This window comes from Sitophilus oryzae, unplaced genomic scaffold, assembly GCF_002938485.1.
Source record: "Sitophilus oryzae breed Bouriz unplaced genomic scaffold, Soryzae_2.0 scaffold_1063_pilon_pilon, whole genome shotgun sequence".
Taxonomy (NCBI): Eukaryota; Metazoa; Arthropoda; class Insecta; order Coleoptera; family Curculionidae; genus Sitophilus; species Sitophilus oryzae.
Genome location: NW_022145686.1, coordinates 2126385 through 2153346, shown reverse-complemented (window position 1 = coordinate 2153346; position 26962 = coordinate 2126385). Strand labels below are relative to the sequence as shown.

The window sequence follows — 26962 nt, the reverse complement described above, 5'->3', positions numbered from 1 at the left end:
ATCAACTCGAGGGAGGAGGGTTATGGTCAGGTCTTCACAACAGGAATTGGCCTCAAATCCAAACAGGTAATATAGAAACAAGGATATATTCTCTATTATAGATACGGGACAATACCGGTATCAGGTCTAAGAAGAGACCAAGTTAAAGTGGTGGAGAAAATGGAGACAGATCCTCCAGCCTCCACCTAACGGGTATCTCAGCCAGAGGCAAGATTCTCGACGGTCAAGGGGATGTAGGGCCAAACTCCAACCGTGGAAGGGTGTGTACCCTCGGAGGAAGAATATCTGTTGATAGAGGAGGACGGGAAATACCCTGCCCCCCTTAAACAGAAAAATGTATGATGTGTTATAACCTGTGCGATGAAACTCAAGGAAGGGGGGCACAATAGATCTTTAAGGTCGCAGTGATTAACACCCCCCCCCCTCTCACTCATTCTACAGTCTACAGTGAACTACAAATAAACACCGAAAAGGAAGAAAATATATGAGTGCTGAAGCTCCTTGCAAATTTCTATCTCTCATTGCATTGCATTCTTACTTCAACAATATCTGTCTTCACTATAGCTCCATTTTTTTAGATGATATCTTGGTAATTAGTGTCCAACAGAATTTTATTTTTTATTTACCACTATTTTCTGCAATATTAGTTTAAAAATAAAAAAAAAGTCGAAACAGACGTTGCATTGAAAATTTGCAACGAAAACAGCAATACAAATCTTCAAGGCGCTTCAGCACTCATGTTCCTGCATTCTTATCAATTTTGATTGTATACTTCACCACTGTATCTGCTTATTAATTTGGATCTGATTTGATTTGTTCGAACCTCTTTACAAACACCAAGTACGTGGTTAGAGTATGTAAATCTCGATTATCTCAACCATACAGTAACAAGTTACTGTTATTAATTTAAATATAGTATACGCCCGGTAAATATGAACATCAACCAAAGAGATATAAAACACCAAAGCCGGCAAGCGATACATACTAACCCATATTTAGACTCGAACAGATAAATCCAGTCTTCCAACTACTGGAGAACGAAAACCAAGCGCCCCGCTCCTCCGATTGCATTAAGATAAGGGTGCATTTTTCAGCGTCGGATAAGTAGCCGGTTAACCTATCGAGGGCATAGCCATTAATTATCAGCGGTCGCTGCTTAGATATCTTCTGAAGTAAAGCTCGGGCTCGAGAGGCGATCCTATCTGTGGCGGCTGTGGTCAACAGCTAAACAAAGAATCGGCGGGGAGTCGCTCGTGCAGATATGCATAGGTGGTAGTGGAAAATGGAGGTCGTTTGGAGGTTGAAAAATCGGACCTCGTTAAATGTTACGGGTTAGGGCTTCGCTATCGCTGCGGTGGAATCGCGCTGAATATAGTAAAGGCGCTCGAAGCTCGTGTCTCTTCGGCTTTTATTAAGCGGTCTCGTTTAACGGGTTCGAGGTATACGGATCATTTCTGATTTTGAAATGCTAATGTTGGGTGTGAAATTATTTCGAACGATTCAGGCTGTATTAATTTTACTTTTTAATTTGCAAATAATAAAAGGGTTTGTTAGGTGTGTTAACTCAGTAACTGTCTGTTATTTGGTGGTTGTTTTTGAATATCATGTCTTCAGGTTATCATAAGTTATGCTATTCTTCTTTCATCCAGTTCTCTCTTTTCAAGCACTTATCATTACAAAATTGCTTTTAAAGTTGTCATTTGTTGTCATATCTTATTAAGTCTCTAAAATATTCAATTTTCCTTCTCTTAATCGTGTTTGTCACCCTTTTTTCCTTTCTTATTTTTCTGTTACTGTGTTGATGGTAAGAACTTACGACCGAGAAAAATCAAAGATTTTTCTTGATTTAAGTAAAAACAATCTTTCGGAACTTTGGTACGGCTGATGTCGAGGATGGAGAGCTGGCCTCTATGAAGCCGTCTCAGATACTGGTTTTTGTTAAAGCCTTGAGACTGTATGATGGGTTATAACTCGTTATAACTTAAGAAAGGAGAACATACAATAGATCTGTAAGGTCGCGGTGATTAACTCCCCTTCTAAATATTTTAAATTGATGGTTCCTCCAACTACCCTTGGTATTCTAAATATCCTTCTGTAGAGCCACATACCGAAAGCTTGAAATTTTTTTGTAATTTAAACATCATGATGAATACAACTCGACTCGTCAGATACTATTAATTGATTCGTATACACTATACACATTTAATTATTCATTTAGTTTTTGATTTGATTTGGTTGGAAGAGAATATTTATGTTTTAAACGTTAGAGTAACCACTAACTGACTAACTTTTAAATGAGAACAACAAAGTTTTTTACAACAACATAATGTTTTTGCGTATGTTTAAAACATTCGTGCTTCGTTAAAAAGATAGTTAACATTTGCTTTTACATCGTGTAAAATTAATTAAAATAACAAGGTGAGTTTAACTTAACGGTATATTTGCATAATGAGCTACGCCAAAGTAATTTTGATTTAGATTCGTCAAGTTACAGAATTTACCACCGATAAAAATTTGAAATAAAAAATATATTGAGTTTTTGACAGCTAGAAATGGACTAGACACTCATCGTTTTAATTAAAAAAATAGATTTTTTGATTAGAAAATAACAGTAGAATATCTTATTTTTCTATTCTTATCCATATTTTTTGCTAGTTTTCTCACTTTTTTTAAATATTTTAATTCAGGAAGTTTCGAATTAAAGAGAATTCCCCTTTAATAAAATATTTAACTATAGTGCTCTATAGTCCTCTCGGTTCTTCTGATAACTGAATTTAATAATTCTATAAAATGTAATATCATCATCATTATCACGTTATTCAACCATTTTCAATTATGGTGTATCATACCTCACATATTTAGACACTTTCTTTGCAGTTGGGCCCATTATTGTCTATTATTGGCTAAACCAAAACACAAATGTATATACACATAAAGGTATTTCTAAGACAGTTCGTAGGGAAACTATAATATCAGAACTATAGTTAAAATAACAATACGTTTTTCTTAACAAAGATGGAACTAAAAGATTTTGATTAGAAGAAAGAATTTATCTAAGTACCATCCATGTGAATAAGGAAAGTTATACATAGAGAAGACAAAGAGACTATATGAAATTAGAATGTAGGATCATTATACTAATACAATAAAGAGAGACACCACAAAACCACCCAATACAGATTTTAAAAGCAAACCACGTTCGGTGAAATCAAACAACAATCAGTGGTTAGAGACTAGTGTCGTTCACAGAAAACCGCTTTTTCATTCAAAACAATGATAATAATATTTTCTTTTATCAGCCAAGAATTGAAGTACTCACAACTTGAATTATTTCTAATATTTAAGATCAGTGAATTTGAAGAAACAAATTTTAGGCTAAAACAACTAAAAAACTACAAATATATAAAGTTATTGATTTTTAAATAAAACTAATTGAAAAGAACAATTAATAAATATTATGACAATAATAAAGTAAGTAATAAAGAACCTCGTTGAGTGAATAAACCTAACAAAAGACACGGACACAAAAAACAAATATAAACTGTTTTCAGAAAGGGTTTCCCAATAACTAGTCATGTTCCTTATGCCGAGTCACGCAACTATTTTTCTCTTAGAGTGTATTATGTTTGATCATAACCTGTTTAGGGCTGTCTGTTAGATATTAGGCACACAAAGCATATTAAAATTATCTATCAATAAACGAGTGAGGGATGAATCAGCAGATTTGGGGATAGTAGTTGAGGTGTTAACAGAAAGGTGAAAGCTGAAGAAAAGGGGGCGTTTATAAGTTCATTTAATAAGGTTACTTTTTTAGAATCTTAACTAATTAATATATTTCAACGCTGTAATATATAAAATTTGAATTATCATAACGTTCACTAGCATTACTAGTAGAATATTAACTAAAATATTAGTTAGAGATGCATGGGACTAAATTTTTGGTTTTATCTCTTGCTTTAAATTTAGGAAAACATAAAAAATCTACTGTTGTTCTTTTGGAACAATTTATTATTGGGAAGGGCATCTATTAATGAGAAATCTACTAATGAAGAATGACGTTGATTAGTGTACTTTCTGCGTCTGTGAACACATTTTCATATTTGTCGTCAGAAATCACAGTAATATTGCAGACGAATTGGGAAGGTCTTGGAAAATTGCCCGAAAACAATTGACCGAAGGAGAATTATTCGAAAACAATTCACCGAAAAGAAAATTGACCGAAAGTATAGTTCTCTCTGGGTAATCTCAAGTAGTAATAAATATTATTTTATTGCAAAAAAATATAGTAGATTAGAAATATCTTGTTTCACACTAAAATTAAAAAAAGAAACGAAATGCACGAAGCTATTATACCAATAATGCTATATTTTTCAGTAAGTGAATGTACATACTGCATAGGCATATTATTATGTCGCTATATAAAGTGGCTAAATTAATATACAGGGTCATTTTTTTACGATGTTCTCTATGGGTATCTTGGAAACTACTGGAGATAGGGAGTCGGTTAAATGGGGAAAGAATTGCAGTTTTGTGGGGTCATGAATATGACATAAATATGCGCCTTTCAGATTTTTGAAAAAGTTCATGGCTTACTAGGTATTTCGAAAAAAACAAATTTCGGCTATTTTAAAAATTGTCCCTAATTCCGTTATAATCTATTTTAGACAAAAAAAAATCAGATAAAAGTTGTAGATAATCACATCTTTAATGACATTGTGTTCTCCGTTTTTTTTTCTAAAGCCTGTCATTTTTTTTAACATATATTTTTTAAATGGAAACCATAGTTGGCCATGACTTCATAAAAAGCGCCATTTCTAAAGCTTTTCAGTGGTATAAGCTGTAATATGTTTTTTTTTCGAAAAATTACTAAGATATAGCCAATTCTTATCATTTTTAAACAATTTCACATAGTTAGCCATGGAAACAAGTTCAATCGTCATTGCTCTCAGAAATGTTAAAGTGTCACATCCAAACTTTATCAATTAAGATAAATAAAAATTGTAAATATGAATTTTTCAAATGAAGAAAAGCGTGTAGGATTATTGGTTCAACTTTTGAACCGTTGACCGATGAACGTTATTTACGCTTTTTAGGGAACGGTTTTCAAGACATGTTAGAAAAGTTAAATTTAGAGACCCGCGTATCAATAGAGTGGTTCTTCCAACATGACTTTCATTGTGACACTCCCCCCATAATGAAAGAAATGTTAAAAATTATTTATATCATAATTATGCAAACTCGGGGATAGGAAGTGGTGGACAAATTGCATGGGGCTGCCTTGATCACCTGACCTATCCATTTCAGATTTTGGTTGGTTACAAGTTCGATACGACTTTTCGTTTACATCTTCATTAGGGTGGGCCTAACGATTTGACATTGAAGAAAAATGTGGGTCGATTTCCGCATAATTGGGGACAGGCTACAGGATGACGCCCTTCAAGTTTCGAACCGATGATGCCTCTAAATGGACGAAATCATCAGGATTTTTTAATTATGGGTCGATTGGAACCAAACTAGGTACGTGGATAACGTACCCGAATGAAGTCCTCAGACGGGACAGACAGACAAACGGAAGTAAGACGAAGTTTCACTTCAAATATGCGCACGTAGTGCACACTCAATTTTTTATTTTGAAATGCGTAAGAGACGTTCTTCAAACTTTTTTTTTCTCAAACTCAAAAAGGTCATGATTAATCAATTAAAGTTCTCTAGAAAAAAAACCTATTTTCGCATATAAACCAACTATTAGGGGTTCTACCAATAAAGAGAGAGATAATTTCAATTAAAAAAGAGAGAGCAGATAATTTTTGGAGTGAGTATTGAGTGGAGGCCTATGTCAATACAAAAAAACGCTCTTTTAACAATTTTTTAAAAGAGCGTTTTTTAAATCATCTAACAATACGGTCTAGATGTATTTCAAGCTAACAATGTTGAAAACGAGACCATGTTGTGAGTAAAGTTGTTTGAAAAAGTCAACTACATACCTATATTGTTTAATATCTATTACTTTTGGTTTTATGCAACTATTTTACTCAGTTCTACGCCAGACTTCATTAACTAAGAATTTCTATAAAACCTGTAATGATGTAAATAATCCTATAATGTATTTTAATTCTTCCAGCGAAGGGAAATTGCATTCCACGCATGCTATTTTCGAAGCGAAAAGTACGCGATGTCAAATTTAACCGATAAATATTTATGTCTCGTAGTTGCCGACCATTAATTGAATATCGGAGAAAAAGTTTCCCTTTACGTTGTGCAATTACGTTCTGCGTAGATAAGTACTAATCGGATTAAAACCGCTTTTAATCGCGACGTTTAAAAATAGATTAAGATACTTTGTATTGAAGATAATGCGAAAAGCGAAGCATCTCTCACACCAACATCGTCTCGTCTTAGTTGCAGAAAGTATGGAGGAAATGTTTCTTTTTTAATTGCAATGCATTCATTAATTTTAAGTTTAGTACAGATTAAGATAGGTAAAGTAGTTTGTAGATTGTATTGTAGATGGCATGGGAGGGATGAATTAATCACCGCGACCTTATAGATTTATTGTGTCCCCTTTCTTGAGTTATAACTCATAATACAGTTTCAGGGCTTTGAGAAAATCTATCTGAGACGGTTTTACAGAGGTTAGTTCTACATCTCCTATATCAGTCGTACCGAACTTTATGGCACTCAGTGATGAGGTCTTCTGTTGTTTTTCCTTACCGCAGAATCAGCAAACGCCGTTGTTTCTTAGCTTCAATCTACTGATGTGTTTCTTGAGGAGACAGTGTCCTGTTAAAAACCCCGTGACAATGGAAATATTGTTTTTGCTTAAGTCAAGGAAAATCTTTGATTTTTCCCGGTCGTAAGGCTTGAGCAATTTCTTAGTGTTTCAGACCCTTGGTTTTGCTTTAAGATGGTTTCTACTGGGGAAGCAGAACGGTTTTGGGCCAGATAGTGGAGCGTTTGCTCTTTTTCTAGTCAGATCATTTGCTTTTTCAATATCTTCTAGCCCTTGAAGGCCTGGTACCCAGAGTAGGAGGAGTTTTCTTTTTTTTTGTCTAGTTTCTCTAGCATTCTTTGACCAACTTCGAATTGATGGTTACTGAGTTGATCGCTCTTAAGGCTGCTTGACTCTCGGATAAGATGGTTATTCTGTAATTTCTTCTTTCTGTTTTCTGTTTTTTTTTTAAAGTAGCACTCTCACGACTCGTGTACTTGGCAAGTACTTGGAGCCGAGAAAAATGCAATTTAGTGCTTTTAAAGAAATGTGCTATTTTCGGTAGAATAATTAGAAAAATATATATTACTACCAATTCTGAATTATTAATATTGTTAATTATCGCCATATTATGAAATACCGAAATAAAAATGTCAAAATGCAAAACAAAACAGGGGAAAAACCAGGGATGTCCAATGAAAGATTGTATAAAACCTAAACCTAAACTATTATTTTTTTGTTATAGGAAGAACATTAATATTTAAGTAGGTTTTTATTAGAATACATAAATTTACTACATGTAATACTAATTGCAAGATGCATGCTTGTCGCCCATGCGTAAGGACATCTCTGGTTTTTGTCATTTCCGAGTGGACTACTCTGTTTTTTTCCTTGTCTAGCAATATAACCAAGCTGCAATATCTCTGGGACTAAGCGTATTATTGATTTCTTTTTTCTCGAATGACGGTAACGTTCGTCTATAAAGTTGTATCGCTATCTTAATTTTTATGAAAATGTGACATATCTGGTTTTTCCCGTGTAGTCTTCATTTGGCCACTCCATTTATTGCTGTGGGAACGATTTAGGTATGTAGCCAATATTGAAGTTATTGATCTAAATTTGATATTATATAATCACTCTCGAAACTCCAAAAACACTACGATCCGGAAATAAACAGGGCATACGCTATAACAGTACAATTATTTGCGTCGTCGTTTTTTAGCGTCTCGGCAAGTATAGACAAGGCTGGCCAAGTACACTTGGCAAGTGTACGAATAATTATTGTGGTCCTTTGACTCGGGCTATATTTACCGACAGAGAGTGGGGACGCGACGAGTGACCAAGGAAACCGTTCTCACGACATGGCGAGTATATTCCAATAACAAATGTTTGTCAAGTACACGAGTTGTGAGAATGCGCCTTAAGGCAGAATTCTACGCAACTTTCGATAGCGTAGAATTCTTCCTGTAGGATATTGATTGATTCGGAGTATTTAGTTTTTGCCCTAGATACTCCTATCCTTGTTCCTGCTTAGTTTTACTAAAGTTTTGCTAAAAGTAGTAACCTAATCTGTTTATTTTTTAACGATACCACCTTTAATCGAAATACTATTTTATAAATCATCCTATTTACTCAAGGAATCCTCTGCAACTTGTCAAAAAATATACGAAGCTTCAGAACTTATGCGTGAGTATGTATCTAGTAGTCATTCGGCCCCGTAAATCTGAACATTAAAATTCTTTTTACAAACCTATCATTGGATATTCATTACTGCCTTTAGCTACAGAAAATATAATGGAAATTCATTCCTGTATTACTATTTTGCATTGATTGCATTACAAATTAGGGTTGGTATGTCTTAAACATTTTGTTTAAAGACTTTAAAACATCCTTACTTGTTTTAAACTTGATTTAAATATTTGTTTTAAACCCTGTTTACAACCCTGTTATTAATGGTTGAAAACTCGAATATTTAATAAATATTATCTAGAAAAGGAATTGCTCAACTTATTATAAATAAAAAAGTATCTAACCAAACCAAACCAAACCAAACTCTCATAACAGAACTAATTATTGTACTAGAGAATCTACAGTCCCCGGATTGTCTTTATAAGAGGAAAAACGTTTTTATTTTTCACATTTTGGGAAAAATCCATTCTCTATAAAAAGTTTTGCTTGTTCTAAAATGGTTAATCCCGTTTATACTTTTCCAAATTTCCGTTTTAGAGGAAATTAAAAAAAACATGAAAATATAGTCGAATTTTTTAAGCCCTAAAAATCAAAATGCGTTTTTATAGTAATATAATTTCGTTTGCGTTCTTTGAGAAATTGTTATTGATAGAATTTTATTTAACGTCACACGGGATTAATCATTTTAGAACAAGCAATTTTTTTATGAAGAATGCATTTTTCTCAAAATGTCAATAATAAAAAAGTGTTTCCTCTTGTAAAGACAGTCCGGGGATATACAACTAGGAGGAGTACCCTAAAGTTCTCTAAAAAATCGAAATGTCACTGCCTTATCGTTACACAACCTACTAAAATGCATGGGAGACAAAAAAAACACTAGAAACTTCAGTCAGTTTAAGAAAATATTTTATTTTAAAATAATTTTATAGCTATTTTAGATACATATAACCCAATTTAACAGCATAAATTTTATACCGTTTCAGAACCAATTTAAACGTACAGTACCGTTTTGTAGGAAGGTACTATAAATAACCCTAGTCCTATTTCCATACCGAAAGAAAAACCGGAATCATTTTCTTCTCCACGGATTTCGTATAAAAAATAACGGTGAATTTCGATATGCTCTAATGGCACCAGCGCCATCTGCCGGCAATTTCGCCATCGTAAAATGACGCTACGACCGTTGTAAATAAGATATTAGATGCTGCGCTTCCTATCGGCAGGCACCATGTGACGAGAAAAATGCCAATCGCATAATTGAAGAGCATTTTCCGGTAGCCGCAATTAAAATGTGATTCATCATCGATGACCTCTGCATCCGCTATGTTTATAGTCCATTAGAAATTGCGATAATTATTATTATGGCATACCGTGCGGCGATAGTTTTTGCCTAGCTGTAGAAAATTATAATATTTAATATTTTAATTTTAATGGTTCGAAGTCTGCCACAGTTAGATGCATAAATTATTATAATGTGTGTTTGACCAATGTGTACTACCAGTGACGAACAATGCATGCAAAACCTGGACACTTAAAACGGACATAAAAAGCAAACTGCGAGTCGCACAACATTCAATGGAACGAAAAATGCTTGGAATAAGCAAGAGAGACCGTAAAATAATAAAGTAATAGAGTGGATACGACAAAAGACCCAGGTAATAGATGGTCAAATCCCTCAAGTGGCAATGGGCAGGATACCTGGCAAGAGGCACGAACAGGAATTAGCAGGGATTGTGCCGCATAGCCAACAATAGACAACAATGGGTCCAACTACAAAGAGAGTACCAAAATATGTGAGGTGGCCTACACCATAATTGGAAATGGTTGAATAAGCTGAAAATGATGATGATATTTTACTGTAAACTACTTTTATCTTGAGGAAGATGCGGATCATCCGGCATTACTCTCCACATTAAGGAAGCAAAGACATCAATCCTACAACATGGATTTTGTTTAGTTGGGTGCATAGTAAAATCAACTACTTTGAATCACTAGGTGACTGATTAGATTATATAATTTCTAGATCCCTTCAAGCTCTTCCAGACATATTTCTACATTTTACAACGATGCCCTTCATAACATTTTGTTGTTAATGTTAATATTGTCAATAATTAGTAGAAGTTTTTAGTCACTGTTTCACTAGAGTATCAAAAAAATACACAACGGAGCAAATGGTGTAAGCTTTACGTTTAGACTAACTAGGCATTTATTAAATTGATTAAATCGAGAAAGCATTTAGCTTCATTAGGAGACTTACTCTTGATGTATAAATGAAGCAGCATATAAATTATTTCACTTTGGCTTTATAATTTAAAAACATAGAATTTTGCCAAAACACACTATAACATTTTATTTTAAACTATGGACGCACGTTTCATTAATCACAAGTCAACATCATAATCAAGTAACTAAACTAAACTTAGTTTTTGAATAAACTATTAGCAAAGTCCATAGACTTTCTCAACTCTGTGCTCTGCTCATAATCTTAAATGGTTGGTACAGGAGTCCAAGGTTTATCGTAACTTTCCTGTCAATTAATATTGACAAAGAACCGGTACATTATCACAAAATTGTAGTATTTAGAATATTTCTTCAACGACCATCTGATTAAACTAATTTGCGAATCTTATTACATTTGAATTTCATTGATTTCATCTATTGAGGTTGACAGTAGAAAGTACTAGATAAATATAATATTAATGATGGTAGTATTACTTAGTTATCTACGTTACTCTAACTACTGAATTAGTCAAGATGTCAATTTAATATTACATGTTTAAAATTTTGTACAAATCCTAGCTTTGTGGGAAGAGAATTGCGTTCACAAAAGAACATACAGTAAAAGTAGGGTGCTTGCCAACTTACTTGGATGCTACGATGCCTTCTAACTTGACTTGGATAAAACAGTTGATATCATACAAACAGCGTAAAAGTGAGACGCGCGCTACATCCATATAAACATATTTATATGTACAGGGTATCCCATTTTCGTTGAAATCATACGGTATCTCCGTTATTAGTAAAGATAGGAGGATGCAGTTTGCACAAACCTGTCCCACTTTTTTATCAAACGGAAGATCTTGTAAACAAAATTTTTATAGCGTTCTTTGTTTCTGAGTTACAAGGTCTTTTCAAAAATTTTGCAGTTTGAGACAGCCCCCGTATCTCCGTTATTGTGGATGATATTCAGAAGGTGAAAACTGATTCTTGTCGAACTCTTTACCTAAAATACAGTGGCGTAGTCTGTTTTTCTATGAAAAAATTATTTTTGAAAATATGAACTAAAGTTATGTGTCTTCAAATGAAACACCCTGTATATTTATAAATCATATGTTCCGTTTTGCTATCAGCTTCTCAAAAATATATATTACTCTATATTTATTTTCACTGCAATATTTAAAATATATCATTTTCTTATTAGTAGACTGTGATAAATAACAAAGAAATCAAAATTGTATTTACTAAAATAGACATACACACATTAAAATTTTATTTGGGATTGATATATTTTACCTTTGAACTTTTACCACTGAATCTCTGAATATATTTTTCTTCTTTTATAACGGAATGGGTATGCAAATCTCTAAAAGCTTGCATTATAAAGCATTTTTCAGGTGTTCGACATTGTTCTAGTTGCCACGATATATTTCATATTTCAAAAGTCAACAAAATCAGAAAGGTGCCCGGTGGCGTAGAGGTACAGGCTCTCGTCTACCAATCCGAAGGTAGTGGGTTTGAATCCCACACCCGGCAATTCATCAGCCGACTATTTTTATTAAAATAAAAATAGTTTGGGCACCTAGGTCGACTCAGCCTTAAATGAGTACCTTAAATGAGGAATCAGGGAAGCCATCATATGGGTCCATTAGTTCTAATTCATTGATTTGAGAAATAATCATTTAACAAATTTCTAATATTTTCAAAGTTATGAGGGGGAGCCCCATCTTGTACCTATATTTCACGTAAATTAGCTAAAGGAATATCTAAAAGTTCCGGTACGATAGCTTCTCAGATTTACAAATAGCGGTATAGAGTGGTAGTGAATTGCGGTAGTGGCTCCCGAAATAAAACAAGAGACAGATAGCAGTGTACTTTTAATAATTCTTTAGTTTTCTTTGTATTATCAATCATGGCGTACTAATAAATATGATCTTTTAATATAAACTTTTAAATATTGCAGTAAAAACTGAAAATCAATATAGAGTAATATATATTTTTGAGAAGCGTATGGCAAGCCAGATCATATAATTTATAAATATATAGGGTGTTCCAGTTAAGAAAACATAACTTTAGTTCATGCAGAACAGACCACGCCACTGTATTCCACGTAAAAACGCCACTGTCTACAATAAACAGTTTTCACCTTCTCGATACCTTTAACAATAAAAGAGATACAGGGGTGTCCCAAATTGCAAAAATTTCAAAAAGATCCTGTAGCTCAAAAACGAAGAAGGCTATGAAAATTTTGTTTACTGCATCTTCCGTTTGACAAAAAAGCGGGACAGGTTTGTAACCGCAGCCCTCTATCTTCACTAATAACGGAGATACTTTGTTAAGAGTCACTTGGTCCGTGTCAACCAGGCTGTAATACTTACTATTCTAATGCCGTGTCCAGACCAAGGTGACAAAAAGTAAACACGATTTTGAGACAAAAACAAGTCACAAACTTGTCACAAAAAATGGGGACTTTGACAAGACAATCTTGAGACAAATTGTTCACACCGCAATGACAAAAGTACAACAAAGTTAAAAGTTTAGTTGTTGCGAATGAACTTTATTAACCATAACCATGTATGATTTCACTGGTTTCCTACTGTTGGCAGCACACGCCCTCCACACTGCATCGATAACTTGTCGCAAAATATACGAACAAAACATGACACTTTGATCTTTACCGACTCGAGACGGGACATTGAAAAGTCTCCGAATTTTGAAACAAAATAAAAATGAGACAAAAATGCCGCAGAAACGTATTGGATTTGTCACAACGTTGTTGTAAAACATGAATGTCACTGTCACTGTTTTGAAGTCTTGTCACTGTTTTGTCCGCTTGGTCTGGACCCGGCATAACGAACTAAGAATTGAAGTATGAAGATGATACTTTTATACAATAATTTTCTCCGAGAAACTGAAACTCGCAAATTTATCAGCACTGTTAAGAAAACCTGACGAGAAAACATCTCAGTTATCTCAGTAAGATCGAGTGATTTAGCCATATTTAGCCAGTCAATTAAAGAGTTGTATCAGTTTCACACATTTAAGTATTGGTTCCGCATTTGTTTTATGAATAAACATATTATCTTGACGCACTCGTCTTCTCGACGAACATTTTCTCGGAAAATTAGATTTTTAGGAAGAAGATATTAATTTTAGCGACTTACCTGTACACTTGAGTTCTTTGGCGAGTTCGTCCGAGCCGAGGTAACAGTTTGGCGTGCCGTCGCACAGTTTTGACAGTTCGAACAGCTGCAGAACGTCCGTCGATTCATTCACTTGACAACCGAAATATCCGTCCTCGAGGTTCAGAAAAAATACTTCGCGTTTTATACCGAATCCAATCCCACCGAAGGATTGGGAAGTCTGAAACAAAAATAGTAAATATTAGTATAATTAATCAGTAGGTAAATATAAAATTATTTTTAAAAAATATGTTTTAACCATAACACATTTACGCATTTCCATGTGGTCTATCTGTTGTTCATAGTAGACCATATGGATAGAGCAAAACACTGTCCAGAATGTAGCACACAGTAAACTAATGTTTATGTTAGTCACCAAATTTAATATACCGGGTGCATCTCAAAAGTGGCTCACCCCTATAACTTTTTTATTTTTTTTTTAGATAAAAAAAACGAGATTTGGTATGTTAGTATGACATAAATTAGGATTGATTGACGTATTCAATTGTTTTTAGTCATTTCCTGTTTCACCGGAAATGACTACAACTTTTTGTTACTTTATTCGATAGAAAATGACACTCTGAATAAATTAAGGCTGTATTCCATTGCAAAACCAGGCGAACCAAACCGGTAAACTACACCGATAAAGAGCGGCTTCCTGAAAAACATCGGTTTGATACGGAACGGTTTGGTAAAATACTGGAAACGTCAAATGTTGACGTTTTCTAAATTTCAGTACATCTATTATAAAATTTATCTTTTATGCATTTTTAATATACATATTCTCTGCTTTTACGTTTGCTTCTTCTTTTCAATGGAGTTTAATATTGAAATGTACTTTATTAATAAACTGTTAAACTCGTTAGACAGCTGAAGTGAAGATTTGCAGGTTTGGTTTCGTATTAATATTAAAACAGATCAATAATAAATAAACAAATCTAATCAATATTTATATTTTTATAGCTTACAAAACATTCACGATTATTTGTTGTCTAGTTTTTCATGAATTCTTTATATGTTCCTGACTTTATGAAACAATGGCTGCATGATAAGTTTAAATGATCCTAAAAAGCCATTCATTTAGTTAATGAAATTTATTTACCTTTACTGCGTACCTCCATTGCTTTTGGATGTAAATATAAAATATTATTACAAATTTTAGAAATTAAATGAGAATTTCATTCACCGTATTTCCGTAGTTCTGTAATAAGAAAACTTTCAGGAAACCGATAGAAACGGAACATAAAACCATAACCTAGGTAAGCAACGGAATACACACTAACATATCATATGTCAACTTTTGGCATTTTCACTTAAAAACAAAATTGTATTTTAAATTTCAATCTAGAGTTTTTGTTAAAGGTTTTAGGTTAGAGGCTTTGTTAAAAAGACTAATTTTTAATCAAAGAACCTTGAAAAAATAAATTTGATCGTCTAATGTCTTTAGTATCTTGTCTTCGCTGGTTAAAAGATGCCCAAATCGTATTTTTAATCATACTTCAATTTTTTCAAATGGAACGAGGGTGGCTCATTGGCATATTTGGAAAAAGCATTTTTTACGAATAATTTAGTACCACACACTTGGTATTTCGAGTCAAATTGTCCTTATGAATCGCATGTTGCAATTTCAAATAAACCATATTCGAAAATGTCAAAAGTTGACATATGATATGTCATTCTATTCAGAGTGTCATTTTTTATCGAATAAAGTAACAAAATACCGAGTGTGCCTTTTAAAAATCAAAAGTTTTAGTAATTTCCGGTGAAATAGGAAGTGACAGAAAACAATTGAATATGTCAATCAATTTTAATTTATGTCATATACTAACATAACAAATCTCAGATGCACCTGGTATAACAATACTTCAACTAACACAAGTTCATTTGATCCAAAATTTTAAGTTTAACAAACAGTTTAATAGGTGAATATACAGATTTGCTGTAACTCAGCGGCAAGAATATCTGCTTGGTACCCGTGAGTACTGGGTTTGACGCCTAGCCAGTATGGTCACTTTATTATTTCTTGAAATAATAGTACTATTTAGTTAAATGGAGTTATCGTCATGAAGTTAGTACAAGATAATGACAGTATATATGAATATATTTGTCTCGTATTGCGTCTCATTTACTGCTGTTCGGACTCGGCGATAAAATGTAGGTCCCATATACTTGTTAAAAACTGATGATCGATTAGATTTTAAGATAGATATTGACCTCTTCCACTGCAACCTTTAGATATCTGTTATGGTCCTTTTCTGACCTCTGGGTTACATTTTCCAGTTCTATCCTTTTCAAAAAACCTAATAAATTGGAGACTGTATCCTCCATATAGTTTATTGTCAATGGCTTGTCATTTCCTAATACACACAACCGTACATTTATCAGGACTGACATGAACTTGCTGATTGTCCAAATATTACACCAGTTTAAGATGCCTATTGAGCTTGCTGATAGTATACCCACTACAATTTTGAGAGTCTTTGTGCTTATCAGATCTGAAGATATGTAGAATGAATGGGAGGATGGTTAATCACTGCGAGCTTACAGATCTATTGCGTCCCCCTTTCTTGAGTTATAACTCATCATAGAGTGTCATGGCTTAAAGATCTATTGTGTCCCTCTTCCTTGAGTCCTCCTTCCAAAAGCCAGTATCTGGGACGGTTTGAAAGAGGTTAGTTCTCCATTAAATCAAGGAAAATCTATAATTTTTCTCGGTCGTAAGTTCTGAGAAATTTCTTCGAGTGTCTTAGACCGTTGGATGATTCCCATTCCATGTTACGGATGGGGGCTTCTGAGTTCCGCTTTAAGTTGGTTTCCACTAGGGAAGCAGAACGGTTCTGGTCCAGTTAGTGGTGTATGTTCCTTTTCTAGCTAGATCGTTTACTTTTTCATTGCCTTCTATCCCTTGGTTGGCTGACCCAGCCAACCAATTTTGCCTAATTTGTCTGGAAAGATACACAAGAAGATACATCACAGATATATTATATAGCATTGCACTACAAGAAAAAGAAAACATCTAAAAAATTTTAAACCATTGCAATAAAATGATTATGCAAAAAATACTGCATTGCTTGACTACCATTAAAGCTTTAGTGATTTAGTGGTTTTCAGCTTATTCCATTTTTATGAGAAATGTAGTTAAACACGGCTTGCACATTCTCTTTTCCCTGGGACAGTAATTTCTAGAAAGATTGGAAAAATAATTAATAAAAAACAACGTTGAAAAAAGATGTGGACAAAGATGTAGCATTAGAAGAAGAAGAAATGTTTTGTTCATTTAATTATTATTTCATATCGTAATTATGTCTCAGTAAGCGAAATACTTGACTGAAATACCTATTTTCAGACAATCGCGGAGCTCTTTAACCTATACCGCAAACACTATCAGAACACATTCCGTATAGAACAAACCGTGTAATACTTTAACGTAACAAGACAAGACAGGGTCCGTTATCGCCACATGTAAACAATATGTCGCGCTCTTAATGATAGCAGCGGTGGCGGATGGATTCTCCAGGTATCGGTCGCTCGTGCATGTCATTAAAACGATTTTTGACGTTTGAAGATGTTCGACAACACCTCGTCGACATTCCGACGAGTCATATTTACAGTAATTTTCATAAGTAAACGTCGGTTAACGGTGAGACTGTTAGTCTTTGCGTCGGCCGAGCGAGCCATTCGTGACCAATTATTGTTGTTGTTGGTGTGTATCTCGGGTATTGTTGGTGCTTTTTACCGGAGGACGGAGATGATATATCAAAGCGGTAGGGGAGACGGGCTTACGATGGCTTGTTGCGGTAAAAAGATTTTTGATGTTTGGCCAAAAACTGCGGTTTAACTCAAAGTTAATATTTTTGTAGCCTATACTAAGAATCTTTAAATACAAAAATTAAGGAAAGTGCATATAAACAAATTAGATTGAGCGTTATTAAATAGGAACTATTGGAAACAAGAATAGCCATCTAATCCGATAGCATGCTGCATTAAAAGCGATCAACTCAGTAACCATACATTCGACGTTGGTCAAAGAATACCTAGAGAAGCTGAATAAAAAGTCTTCCTCTTTTGGGTACCAGCCTACCAAGGGATAGAAGATAATGAAAAAGTAAAGGATCTAGCTAGAAAAGGGGAGAATACTCCATTAACTGCACCAGAACTCTACTGCTTCCCAAGTGGAAACCAACTTAAAGCGGAGCTCAAGAACCTGGAAGAGTCCATCCGTAATCTTGAATGGAAATCCTCCAACGATCTAAGACTCTCGAAGAAATTTCCTAGGAATTACGTAAGAACAATCTTCGGATTTCCACGGGGTGTTTACCAGAACAGTGTCTCCTCAATGAACAGCGAGTATATTGAATTTAACAACCAACGGTGAATGCAGATTCTGCGGGGAAAATGGGGAAACACCAGAACATCTCTTCATCATCACATCAACTTCCCCCATCCCATACAATCTATACCAAAAGGAATATTATATCAAAAACTACATTTTGGTGCTGCAAATCTGATCGGGATTCGTCAAGCGTGTATAAATACGGCAAATATTAATAAATGATTGAAAAACAATTAAATTATTAGAAGTATTTATTTATTATATTTTTAGTATAATAAGTATAGTCATAATAATTATTAATGTTTAATCTATAAGATATATGCAGTAGTCCATTTCTGAGACACTTTTTTAAATGGGCCTATTGATCATTCAGTAGTATGATATAAAGTTTATTTTCAATTTAAAGAAATAGTTTTAATTATGCTTTAATCGGTAGTAAACATTCAGGAGATTTTTTATAAATAAGGCCGTCATTCATTTGAAAGTTTACAATTTGACGTTACTCTCTCAAAACCACTAATTTATTACAATACTCTAAAACACTTTATTTTTAACACTGGACGCGCGTTTCGCTAACCACGTTAACATTATCATTTAGTTAGCATATGATTACAACTTAAATGTAAGAATTTATAAAATATACAGGGTTGTTCGCCATATATGATATGAAGTATTGTAGCTAAACGATTAGATTTTTTTAGATTCGTTGAAGGACTATTAGAGCTACAATTTTACAATATTTTTACGAGACATCGATTGTCCCAAATATATAAAAAATATCAAAGTTTTTATTTTTAAATGGAACACCCTGTACATTATTACATTTTCAGATTCTACGATTAAAATAATGGTAAATTTGATTAAGGTTTATTAATATTATCACACATATTAAGGTTATCACACTTAAACCTTACCGTTTTTGAAATATTTTCAATTTTGTGAAATTGCAGTAAAACTTTTAAGGCTTTTTTTCTCCAAGGGTATCAAAGTTTTTGACTAAATATTTACTGAAGTTTATTTATTGATCAGTTATTGTGTTGCACTAATAAAAATAATACTACCTCATACAGAGTGTCTAAAAATTTATTTTAAATAATTTCTAGCTTTAAACGGTAATAACTTCTTAAATTTAAATCGAACACCCCGTATATTTTAAAAGAATCAGATGCACAATTTAATTGTCTATCAAATTGTATTATACCAACCTATCCCTTCAACTTTTCGTAGAAAATGCATTTTCTTATAATTTAGACCTCATTTATCAATATACTCATGGCATATTGATATTTTAGATTGATTTTAAAGCAACAAATGTGCAAGTGTAAGAAACGATAATATTACTAGCCCATTTGTATACAAAAAAAAATATTTAAATCTTAATAAAGAGTGTACCATTAATTAAATATAATAATAAGTTATGAAAATGAACGTCTTTGTACTTATAAATAAGCATTCGTCAAAAAATGAAATAACATTTTTAAGGTGTTACTTTTTACCACACTGTCTAATACAACAAAATTCAGTTTTTTAGAGTTTGGATTAATAATTATTAATATTTTTAATAATAATTATTAATCAACGCAAACAGTCAATTAATGTAGTTTGAATACTGGAATCATGATAATTATTGGTCCTCTTTAACAAATATTTAAACAGTTTTTATATTTTTTAATGAAATAAACGAACCAAATCAAAAATATTAAATTAATATAATTAAAATTAGTATCTATACTCTTTAAAAATTTGTTAAATATTGTGTAATTTTCTATAAACTAAAAAGTCGATACTAAATAATAACGACAATGGTACCATTGACTGAAAATTAATAATTAATAAAAGAGTCAAATAGCATTTTTTCAATAGACATCTATATATACACTGGACAAAAGAACAAAACCTTCATTATTAATTTTATATACTATGTAGAACAACACATGATGGCAAACAATTAATACCTTCTTGAAAAATATTTCAATTAATTTTGAAATAACAGTCATTCACATGTTTCCACTAATATCTTATTATATAATTTAAATACACCATCTATCGGCGCTCCTTTCACGTGTGATCTTTTCATCCTTTAACATTACAAATTACCATGCGGTTTTATTTCTTAACAGTACTTATATCATTAAGGACACATTTAAATGATGACGAAGAGAGCATACGATTGCTACGTGAATGCACACAACTATTCAGATATATTAATACGATTATTTTTCTCCGTCAAATTAACATGTTTATATATTCATAAGCCTCAGTGTTCTTAATTGAATTGGCATACATACTCTCACCGTGTAGGATGTTGGAGATGAGTATGTGTAAGCCCCTGTTTAATTAGTACTTTTTTGCTAAACATATATTGATAGTGTTTATATATTAATGTTTTTTACTTAATTCGATATTACTGTAAGAGGTTATATGCTTTTAATTTTATTTTTATTAAATTTTATTATTTCATCTTTCATTAGTTCTTTTCCTTAGAATTTTTGTTATTCAAACATCAATCGTCCAACATTTTTTAGAATTTAGAATAAGTGGGAGGGGGGTTAATCTCTTCGACCTTAGAAATCTATTGTGTCCCTCTTTCTTGAGTTATAACTCATCATACAGTCCCAGGACTTCCTACGAAGACCCGTGTCCTTCACAGTCGAGGAGCTACGACCCAGGCCGGGTAGACGAAACGGTAGCTTGTATCGCCTGTCAGGTTTAGAGGTAGGAGGTAGGCTCCCGACCCTTGGAGGAGGTGGTAACTTGTATGCCACTTGCGGAGGATGGTCTCACGCAAGTGTCAGCCACCTCTCCTGTAGTTCTCTTTGGGTTTGGCCCCTTGGAACTTTCATTGTTACTGTTCCCAGTGTTGCTAGGGGGTTTCCCCACAGCTTCACCGGTGATGTTTTTATTACTATTATTACCAGATCTCATAGTGTTCCCATGAGTCGCTAGGGACAGTCGGTCCACTTCTACAGAGCCCCGCATGTAGAAGTAAGGGGTAAAATACAATGGGGTGCCCCCGATGCCCCAAGGTTGAGGCTGTCCGTAGCCCCGCCCGGTATCGTTATATGTCTTGGTGCAATTCCCTGGCCACGACACTACAGTCAGGGACAAGACGATGAGTGAGATGCAGCCAAGTCCAAGCCAAGTGCTAGGGGGGATTCCCCCCAGCACCTGACCAGGAGCTTCCCCACCAACGACAAGGTCTTGCATCTCCTAGGGGAAGATCGTCCAACATACTTCTGTGCTACCTAAGTTTTCTTTATGAATTGCTGTTTTTAGTTTTTCTCTTTCTCCATACGCTTCAGTCTTTAATGGTAGATTGTAGAGTCTATGGGAGGGGAAAGTTAATCACTGCGACCTTGTAGATCTGTTGTGTCCCCCTTCCTTGAGTTATAACTCATCATACAGTCTCAGGGCTTTGATAAAAGCCAGTATCTGAGACGGTTTTATAGACGTTAGTTCTCCGATATCTGTACCAAAGTTCTGTACCATCTTGGTGTATTCAGTGATGATGTTCTGGTGTTTCCCCATTTTCGGCACAGAATCTGCATTCGCCCTTGTTTCTTAGATGCATTCTACTGTGGTGCTCATTGAGGAGACATCGTCCTGTTAAAAACCTAGTGACAGTTCGAAGATTGTTCTTACTTATTTCAAGGAAAATCCTTGATTTTTCTCTGGTAAATTCTGAGAAATTTCTTCGAGTGATTTAGGCCGTTGGAGGATTCCCATTCTAGATTACGGATGGAGTCTTCCAGGTTCTTGAGTTCCGTTTTAAGTTGGTTTCCACTTGGAAAGCAGAACGGTTCTGGTCTAGCTGGAGGATCCAGTACAAAAGGAGCAAGTTTTTGTAGCTAGATCATTTGCTTTTGTCGTTAATGGTAAGGTAACTTGCGCTGACAAACAAAGCAAATAAAACCAAACACAATACAGAGTTCATAGTCAAATGTGACCTAAATAAAAAAATGTAGTGAACACTAAACATCTTGACTAGCAGTATGCAATTCTGCTTGTCACAAAGGAAAACAAATAATTTAATTGCTATTTATATATCACGTTACTGTTATATATTCACGATCATGTCAACGAACTCATTGCATAATATTAAAATCCTTAAAATTAGTAGATGCATTAGATGTTGAGATTTATTGAATCTAATCAATACTGATTTTCTAAAATAATCCAGACAAACGAATTTTGGGTAGAGGTAGTTATCCATATAAATGAGCCTTGAAATTTAAAAATATGGAAATGAGCTGTCAGCAAACATCATTTCTTTAAAAAGGCAGAATAAGTCAAAGTAAAACGTTAGAAATTCTTAGAAAAACTATTAGGAGGAAGTCGATTTCCAAATCATCAGATATGGGGATTAGTCTCGAAGTGTCAAAAGAAGTTTCCATCAATATACTCCTTAATTATCTAAAGGTAGAACATGTTGCTTAAATAAAAATTAGGCAGATCTGAAACCTCTGTGATCTGTCTCTTGTAGCATTAGAAGTTATGAAAAAATGATGGAATGTTTTTTTTATAAGAATTTTCTTTTAGAAAAAATATTAAAACAACTAATACTATGCGACGGAGCTGTTCGCCGGTGAGCAATGGGTCGTAAGCTAGTGAAAATTAAATTGTGATAATTACGTCTTTATAATATACTGGGCGCCACTCAGTTTTCCATTTACTTTCAAAAACTTCTAAGTTGAGAACTGAGAAATCAACTCAGAATATAGGTATTACTTATTTTAGGAATTACACAAATGAAACGCTGAGATAAACTAACAACTAAGTATAATTAAAAATTAAATGTTAATTAGAATAAAATAAGACTATGAATAATTTGATGTTTGAAAATGTTGGTTGGTAAATAGTATGTATTAAAATAGATCACTCAAGATGGTAGTTAAATCTGCACGCTTCTGAATATTAATATTTTATTAATTATTCCGCAAAAAGTCTGGCGATCTTGGTACCAAAATATAGGGACTCTTTATATTAAAAAAAACCGTACTATGTAGATATCAGAAATATGCATAACATGAATAAAATATTTCAAGTGACTCTAAAGTAATAAAATATCTAATATGCCTGAAGGGCTTAAAGCATTAAAGTGAACTTAAATTATATAATAAGAAATGATCTGGCCTTTTATATCCGTTCTGGTCACAAGCTGGTTGTGGTGAACTGCTGGAACTGGATCGTTATTATAACGTCTCCACACAGACAGGATCGGAAAATGCTGTATATTCAGGAGATTCTTCCGTTATTCAACGTGTATATTGTAGGGACAAACGTGGCCCAAATGTCAGATACAATAAACAAAATGGCACCAGAAATGCGTACCATAAAATAAAACCCTGTACAAATAGAAAAAAGGTATTAGGAAACGTTATGAAAAAAATAAAGGTCTTACCTCGCTCAGAGGGTTTTCCCACACAAATTTCAAAATGCCCAAAAACGCCGATAATTCTATCGGGTTCAGCTTCAACCACCAATATAGCGATAAAGGTAGGCACGAGGTATATACCTATACCGTCAGAAATAAAGTGACGAACAACTTCGACCGGACTGAAATAACTATCCAGAAATAAACTTGTAAAAAAATAAAAGATAATAACAATACTTAGAATGCCATCTCGGTGCGAGGACTCAAACTTGAATTGTTTAAATAAAATAATTCTGTACATTTATTTAAATTGTGTGAATTTTAAATAAAATGCTACACTCTCCCTGTGGATACGAACAAGTTAGAATACAAATAGCAGAATTATCTGCGATAATACCCTATTGGAGAATGGGGCTTGATAGCTAACATAACAAAATCATTATATACGATGAATATATTACATATATTCATCGCAACAATATTGATGAGCGCCAATTAACATTGAATAAGGAAAATCGAGCCAATTGAAAAATTGAAATAAATATTATCCAGGTCAGCAATTTAAAGATATTATTTTTTTTATTGTGAATTTGAAATCTAATCGAAAATAATATGCATAATATTAATCGTAGTTATTATAAATAATAAAATAATTCAATTTCTACAAACTAGTTTCTAATAAAATAATTCAATTTCTACAAACTAGTTTCTAATGCTCTACATGTTCTAAAGGGTTACGACGCTCCCTATTGCACTAATTTATTTTTTGTTCAATTTTATTTATGGCTCTTTGTACAGATCTTCTTCTTATACTTCCGAATGCATTTTGTACTCTTTATTGTAAATGTTGAGATATATTGATTTGACTTTTACAAATGACGTCAAGTAATGCCCTCGCTCCTTCTTGACGACAGGTCCAGGAACCTCGCTGGCTCTACCATTTTCAATTCATCTTCCGAGGAAATTATTTGATTGTTTATATTATATTATATTTATATTATTTTTTATTATTTTATTGCATTTGAATACGGAAAATTCAATAATTTACCCCACGTCATTGTTAAGTTTGAAAGCTAATCTCAATATTGTAACTGTAACGATAAATAGATTAAATATTAAAAAAAAACAGAGCCAAATTTGAAATTAGTTTAAATATATTGTGTTCAAATGTCCGAAACAAAAAAAAAATATTAAGTGTGCCATATCATTGTATTCAGAAGACCGAGTTCTTTCAAAACCTGAAATAAGAAGTATTTAAAAAAATTAAGTTGGCCTCTGTATCTCACAAATTACTCAGCTAATTTGAGATTCTAAAAATACTATCAGATAGCCCTAATAAAGTGGCTATGAGAATGTGCAATTAGTTTTTTGATTTTCTAAAAAGTAAGGACAAGAAAAAATAAAACTGATTTTCAAAAAAATACGTTTTTTCCAAAAAACTCAGCAACCATCGAAATTTTTATTTTTAAAACTTTTTTAGAAATATGCTAAAGTAATTGAAAAAAAAGAGAATATTTCGGCACCAGTAGTATATGAAGTAAATACTAATTTTTACTACACTTTTTACACTTACACTTTATTTTTAACAAACTCTTTCCCTTTCTGTGATAATTATGCCATGAGCTGTAGCATTACCTTTTAATTATCCATAGAAGGCAACATAAACTTAAAATTTAAATGTTTTTTAATTACTTTAATTGAATAATCAAATTATAATAATAAAACAAAACTACCAAGCGTTCAGTACCGCCAAGACCAAGTACATCAACTACCGCAGTCTCTAATATTAAATCGCCTCTACTTTTCTAGTAATTACACTTAATCTATTACTGCTTCTATTCAATGTAATATTTTCCACACCGCGTTAACTCTCGGTACTGTACCCATTGATTATTTTCCAATAAAACAGAATCGTTTTCGAACAAAACAAGTACTACGGCCGACACGTGTAATTGCCTTAATTGATCGTCGGCCACGTGACGTAATCGCAATGGTCGCAGTTATGCAGCCGGAAATAGGACCAGTGCACTGGAACCCTTTCCGTTCTTCAAGGTTGGTACCGTTAGAACAAGGCCGTCTAATTTTAAATCGCACATTTTTTGTTGTTGATCTGCTTTTGTGTGGTATGAAAACCTGAGCGACCGACGAAATATGTAATAATATAAAAAAGGAAACAAGAGGCTGCATCTATGACACATCAATAGTCTCATATACAGTAGAACTTAGTTCGGCGTTTCTTATCAATTGGCCAATTTTGATATTTTTACCTCTTTATTCCGGATGCCAACAAAATTCAAAGACAAATGAATGAAAGGCCGTATTTTTCTTAGACGGTGGACGGTTATTTGCAGTAAGTATGTGGTATTTTCTTTGTAGTATAGGAGTTAGGAGTATTGCTAAAAAATAGAGCCAGCTAAAACGATTAAAACTAGAGAGCTATTAAACGACTCTTGCTAAAAAAATGCAAGATTAGTGCAACAATGCACTTAGTCTTCTCAAATTGGATTACATTGAGAAGGGAGGAAGGATACGTAACATTCCATTATTTGCTGTTTCGAAATTTAATACTTTAGATATAAATATCAGACATACCAGGAACAAAAAAATCATATCTACCAAGAACAAATAAAAAAATCAAACCATGTACAAAAAAAATGGAAATTAATTTAAGAAGAAAAAGAATTTGTCTCTGGGTTGACTGAAGAGTATAATAAGGCAAAGACAAAAAATAAAGGAAACAAATGACAACTTAAGTGAAACAGACGATAACAATGTTGTGTTGAAAATTAAATTTAGCAATGCTGTAAAATCTGTATCAAAAAGTATTTACTGGTTAGAAGAAAACGACGAGTAAAAGAGAAGGCTGTTGAGGCAGCAAAATCGATAAGTATGTATGCAGATAGAAATCGATTAATATTTTTAAAAACCATTTAATTCAAATCAATCAATTCAATTCAAATTAAATATTAATTTCACATTTGTTGACATTTTTATGTAAGTATTTAATGCGGGTAATTTAAGATGCGAAATGTTGTAGTAAGTAGTAACTGGGTTATCTTATAGGTAGTATAGTAAGTAATGGGTAGTATAGTAAGTAATAATAATAATATAATAATAATAATTTATTTAAACAAACATGATATAATACAGTAACATTAATATTTACGCTTCCCCTCGGAACTTGCTTTGAAAGACTCTCAGATAATATCCGGAGTCTTGAATAAAGCACCGTTTGATCCGAAGGAAAAAATATATAAATAAAAAAATAATACAAAAAAAAAAACAAAAAAAAAGAGTATACATCTGAAAAATGTCTAGAAATTTATAAATATAAAGAATTTTAATTTAACATACCCTTTTTTGTTAATACAGCATAAGCTAATATATGTATTTAATAAAATATCATACAAACCAAACCAAATATCATAGAAATATGCTAACAATATACCAGGACATAC

At 33.2% G+C, this 26962-nt stretch overlaps 1 protein-coding gene across 1 annotated transcript in view; it reads right to left on the bottom strand.

Moving 5' to 3' along the window:
• LOC115879058 (delta-like protein D) overlaps window positions 1–26962 on the bottom strand; it is a 336547-nt gene that overhangs the window by 81340 nt on the left and 228245 nt on the right. Inside the window, exon 3 of the mRNA XM_030895697.1 lies at window positions 13780–13978. Within this exon, the coding sequence (XP_030751557.1) occupies window positions 13780–13978 (199 nt within the window). The remainder of the gene's footprint in view (window positions 1–13779; window positions 13979–26962) is intronic.